General features: G+C 34.8%; 1 protein-coding gene across 2 annotated transcripts; it reads right to left on the minus strand.

Moving 5' to 3' along the window:
• Positions 1-936: 936 nt before the first annotated feature.
• On the minus strand, positions 937-5,217 carry LOC105129568 (protein trichome birefringence-like 18). 2 transcript variants are annotated; one of them, XM_011031684.1, is made up of 4 exons: positions 4,991-5,217; positions 3,748-4,630; positions 2,375-2,649; positions 937-2,122 (listed from the first exon to the last, which is right to left on the minus strand). In XM_011031684.1, exons 2-4 carry the CDS (start codon positions 4,346-4,348, stop codon positions 1,313-1,315), a joined length of 1,686 nt encoding a protein of 561 aa, XP_011029986.1. In that variant the 5' UTR covers positions 4,349-4,630; positions 4,991-5,217; the 3' UTR covers positions 937-1,312. The 2 variants fall into 2 exon arrangements, with proteins under 2 accessions (XP_011029986.1, XP_011029985.1); XM_011031683.1 differs by having other exon boundaries at positions 4,986-5,217.
• Positions 5,218-5,600: the final 383 nt, after the last annotated feature.

Here is a 5,600-nt window from a genome sequence, read left to right on the forward strand (position 1 = left end):
ATATATATAATAGAAAAAAAAATCTAGAAAAAAGAAAAAATGTGTAAGCATAGCATGCATGCCTAACCCATCTTGTTAACATCCATGAGTCTAGGCTCTTTTTTTATTGGAATCGTTGTCTTTCTTATTTTTATTTTAAAAAAAATAAAACAGATTAAGTGTCACTTGTAGAGATAAACAACATGTTGCTTAATTTGAATTTTAGTTATTATGGTGGTTATAAAATCAGGGTTATTATTTTTTTAACTAAAAAATTTATTTTTCAACTTATTTACACTCAAATAATCATCCCTAAACTCAAAATCAACCTAAATTAAAAAAATATTTTCAAGTTCAGATTTGTTTTTTCAAGCACTCTCAAGTTAAAAAAGCGAACTTAACTAATTATAATTAAATAAAATTATTTAACACAAATATTAATAATTTTGATGACTAAAATCAGCATCAACAATATTTTTGTCTCTCTACCACCAAAATTCAATAACCTTTCTTTTTCCGTTCTCAAATTAAAAACTAAACATATCAAATAGTGAGGACTAAATTAATTTGTTTTGGGTGAACTTTCAAAATCATCACTTATTTATGATGTTTTTTTATAGTTTCATTCCCTGTCTTTCAATTTTGTTTTTAGTCAATAAATTTGATTCAATTGACCTTGAACTTATCTAAAAAAGATGCAATTATGCAAAAATAATTAAGGACCAACTTGAAGAAGGAAAAATGCAAAATTTTAAATAATAAATCCACAGTAAAATATAAAACGGTGAATAATATATTTTGCACATTGAAATTGCTTCGCATCTTGGATTTTTAGTAATAATAGTAGTGTGTGTGTGTAAGCTTCTTTACCTTCACATGCAAGCATATTAAACAACCACTGACAGGGAAATCCAGCTAGAAAAACTGGGGATTCAACAACAATAAATGATGAAACACTAGAATAAGAAACAATGATATTTGACTTATTTTATTTATCATGACACTGTTAAACAAATAGCTCTCAATTTCTCTACAAGTAGATTAAGGTGATCTTGCTTATTTTTCAAAAAAGAATGGAGGCCTTAACATGCAACAACTACCAAGCCAATCCTCCGTCAGTTGTAGTAATGGATAACACCTCGAAAATATTTTTTTTACCCCAAAATAAAAAAAATGAAAACCAAAGGACTAGGTTACCCTGACTCTACAATAAATTAAGTCTCATTTGAATAAGTTACCTTTTCGATTACAAAGTATTGGTGTGTAGGCTTCTTAGTGACCATTGCAAAAAGTGCACGTCTGCAGGCGGCATAGACATGAAAACATAACTAGCTCATACTGAAGAGCTTTGGCTGGACGAAAATTCTCTTCTAATGATTTCGAGCACAAGTTCGTTCCAGGTATCAACTGGACCCGGCATGCACCAGTGTAAGCAATCCTGCGGAGGTGGCTTTCCATCTGGACCACGTTTTGTGAGTTTATTAGGGTCAAGGCTTCGGTATGGACCTGGATGTCCATCATGACGATAGCCAAAGGCCTCGGTGATATCCATCAACTTCAACTTTGATTTATCGGTCGCCTTCTTAATTGCACGATCAAAACCTGCTATCTGTTTCTTGTGCATTATGTCAGTAAAGCTATTTTCCACTAATTCACCTGGTGCAAGGGGCTTTTCCTTCCCGGTGCATGATCCACCAGTGTTCCAGGCCCCACCCTCGTAATGGTCAGGTGAATAGGAGCGCAGAATGGTTAGCCCAGTGTAATTTGGATGTGTGGCAATAGATGTGAGAATTGTCTCAACAGATATCCCAAATGCTTCAATATTGTTAATCTTCATTGGACGAGACTTGTCTGGCCACCACAACTGTCCTCCCACAATTTCATTGTTGAGGACATAGACTGACTGCTTGGCAAACCAGTGACCTGAAGAGAGGACAATCACATCAAAACTGGGGATGAATTCCATGAAATGCTCATCCGGGGCATCAAGGTGGAGTTTAACAACACCCTCTGGAGCAAAATCAATGGGTTCTGATGTTTGGTGAACAAGCCAAGAGGACCATATCCGGACAACCATGGTAGATGTCGACCTAAAGAAATATCGTTGCATTTTTTTATTCCCTTGGTTTTTGGGAGCCTCTACCTGAAAATGCATCAGAGATTTTTTTCATAAGGACAACTCCCCAAAAAGGTGAGACTAAATATCACAATTGTATCATAAACAAGCATTTCATTTCATGTGAGACCACTAAATTTCACTAGAGTGTCAATTTGGTAATTATTATCAGTTTACAGAGATAAAATTTCCCAAAATCAAGATATGATTAGCTATCAAGAGAAAATTGCCAAAGCCCAGTAAGGGTCACTATTCACAATGGAGAGTGGATATACTTGCCTGCCAGAGAAGGCACAGCATCGATTCCATCTGGTTTCGAGCAACAGAGTCACCAATGAAAGCTATTGTTTTCCCTCTCATCAATTCCAGAAACTTCTTGGCATCAAATCGTGGGAGGTTACACTGGGAAGGTTTCCACCGCCAATTCTCATATTCCTTGTCTGGCCTTCCATTTCCCTGGCAGTTCTGCATCTGTGTTAAGACAGGGCATGTGTTGTTTGTGTATAATGGTCCTAGAGAATCGTAAAACCAACTTCCACGGTACAAATCACAGCCTGCATGTTAGAAAATGTAAGGGAATTATAATCTCAAAAAAATGAAGAGATAGGGAGGAAGCAAAAGAATGAATTTATTAACCAAACATTTCTATACTAACAATTTTCAGGAAACTCTTTAATATAAACATTCTGCTGCTTGCGAAAACAAAGCTATACTATTTCTTCCATTCAGTCAAGACCCTGTAGTGCTTGCATGCAAATCCATTAAACGTACACTATCAAGGTGTTCAGAAAGAATGTAAAAGCAAACCTGATTTCTCCTGTTTTGTTCTTTATGCATAACTGGACTAGACCACTAAAGGTTTGTTATTAGAACCCATAGTTTAGGTGCAAAACATTTATCGGTAGACTTTGAGAAGACACTTCAACAAGAATAAGGTGGGTCAGATCCATCTGAGAGGATCATGGCATGCAGAAAGAAGATTCTTTTATCCCTAAAAGAGCCTAGCACTGTACTTTCTTGGTATGTATAGGATCATGACTTCATAACAGAAATAGCTCTTCACCTTCCTTTATCCATTCCACATTCTTTGCCTGGGTTTGTAGCCAGGAATTCTACAGGCAGTTGCTTCTCACAAAGAGCCCAGCAAAATTAAGCCTCCCGGCCACTGGCAATAAGCTGTAGCTATTTTTGATAGATTAAGTTTCTTATTCTTTGAAGTACCATTTTTTTCTGAGGATAAGTACCAGAAGATACTAGCTTGGTATCTCATAGCATCTAACAACAAAAATAGAACAGCACTAATTTTCTGATTAAGCACCAACAAAATCGATGCAGTCAAATGCATCTATAACAGAGATTACACAATTCTCCAGTCTTACAATAATTACACATTTTTTCTCCCGTTTTATAGCTAGTGCAAGTAAAAAGGATCCTCAAGGATTTCTTTTTTCAGCAAAGCATACTACTTTGAGAAACCCATTTAACACCAACGAGTCAACAATTGGAATTCAATAAAATTGATAGCTGGAAACTTCACAAAGCAGTTGAATAATCCCAAACAGAAAAACAATTTACCGTACAGAAACTCCAGCATCTATGCAAAGACAATCCAACAACCAGAATGATGTAAATCCATTAAAAGATAAAAGTACCTGGATCATCAGAACCAGTCTTGGATGCATTACTAGGCACAGCAGATACATCTGACTTAGCCCCTGATTTAGAATCTGCAGAAGCAGCATCTGAGCTTCTCTCTTCCGATCCTTTATCTACATCATTCTCTTTGAAACTTAAAGCAACTGAACCATCCTTGAAACTGGACTCTTCTTCTTTTCTTGCACCAGTAGTGGATTCTTGCAAATCAGACCCGGGTTTACTATCACTGACATTCACACTGTTATTATTAACACCGCCTAAACTAATGAGCACTTTTAAGTCAGACCCAGATGAAGAATCCTTGTCAACCACATCTACATCATTATCATGGCCCCGATCAATGGAGCTTTGATTGTCTTCAAAAATGGGTAAATCTACTTGTCCGGTGCTATCCATCCCATAAAAGTATCCACTAACCGTGGAACCTATAGGGTATGAAACCAAAAGCAAAGAAGCAATAACCAAGAATACTGCAAGGCCTCCAATTGATGCTGCCATTGATGAAAGGGACCGTGGAAACGCAGCCATTGTGGGATTACTCTCTTTCGGTGAAGAAGCCAAGGCCATGGCTTTCCACATTAAGCTAGCTCTTTTCATAAAACATCAATTGCGTAGATCGTGAAACTCAAGATATATACTAACTAAAATCCACTCATGAAAATGACCCACAAACCAGACAAGAAAAAAAGATGGAAGAAGAACTTCATCTAAGCTCTCAAGTGGACATGTTTGACATGAGATATCTTAATCTAAAACTAAAATTTGGATGTCTCCGCTGTATGACAATGACCCACATGCCAAAAACTTCTAAAAATTGAATCTTGATTCCAGATTAGCCAAAAAATTGCTCTCAGCTTCAACCTTCAACAATCAACCAACCTGAAAGACATATAGAATAGATACAGCATTTAATGAACCAACAAATAACAACCCATTATGCCATTTGAATAAACAAACAGTAAAATAGCATTTAAAAGCAAAAAATAACATTTTTTTCTTGATCATTAACAAAAATGGAATCTGATTCCATATATAGAAATCAAATGCATTTAATAAAAACTCTAGAATTACAAATAAAGAAAGAAATCCTTCAAAATTCAACGTCTGGGTTCTTAAATTGACATCCAAAACCATATCAAAACAACCTCAGGAACTCAATGGATCTTGAATGGAAACAGACCCTGTCATATCAAAACAACCTCAAGAACTCAATGGATCTTGAATGGAAACAGACCTGACCTGGCATTCAAGAATTCTCAGCTTATTCTCTCTGTACCTGTCTCTGTTTATTAAAAAAAAAAAAAACAAGGTATATAAGATTATTCTTGGATCAGGAGAAAAAAAGGGAGTTTTAATTTATCGAAGGACTCTGAATTTAAGAAAGAATTTATTTGCGGCAAATCCGGCAAATTAAAGCATCCATCTTGGTTCACAGCTTACGTTGTCTTTAATTTTTCTCCAAAGCTGTCAAAGAGACACAAAAGGAGGCGAGGATAGTGTAATTACTGAAGTGACCCTTTACAGGTTCTTACTGTATTTTTTTTCCTTCTATTTTTATCATCATGTTGGGAGGCCATTGGTTATTAAATTACATGCTCTATTTAGAGTTTATTTGTAAAGTTATTTTTTAAATAATTTTTTATATTAAAATATATATTAATAATATTTTTTATTTTTTAAAAATTATTTTTAATATCAACACATTAAAATATATTAAATATATTAAATTTTAATAAAAATAAAATTTTAAATTTTAAAAAAACACAATTTATAATATGATTTGGATTACATTTCCAAACATATTATTAAAATCATAAAAGATAATTAAGCTGGTTAGCTACTCAGTGTT

Source organism: Populus euphratica, unplaced genomic scaffold (assembly GCF_000495115.2).
Source record: "Populus euphratica unplaced genomic scaffold, PopEup_1.0 scaffold16.1, whole genome shotgun sequence".
Lineage (NCBI taxonomy): Eukaryota > Viridiplantae > Streptophyta > Magnoliopsida > Malpighiales > Salicaceae > Populus > Populus euphratica.

What these genes read in the sequence shown, in the direction of transcription:
- LOC105129568 (XM_011031684.1), bottom strand. Translation starts at nt 4,348, where the DNA reads ATGAAAAGAGCTAGCTTAATGTGGAAAGCCATGGCCTTGGCTTCTTCA. An exon ending in GACTGGTTCTGATGATCCAG is followed by an intron (nt 2,650 to 3,747) that starts GTACTTTTATCT and finishes TCTAACATGCAG; the next exon opens with GCTGTGATTTGTACCGTGGA. An exon ending in TGCTGTGCCTTCTCTGGCAG is followed by an intron (nt 2,123 to 2,374) that starts GCAAGTATATCC and finishes ATGCATTTTCAG; the next exon opens with GTAGAGGCTCCCAAAAACCA.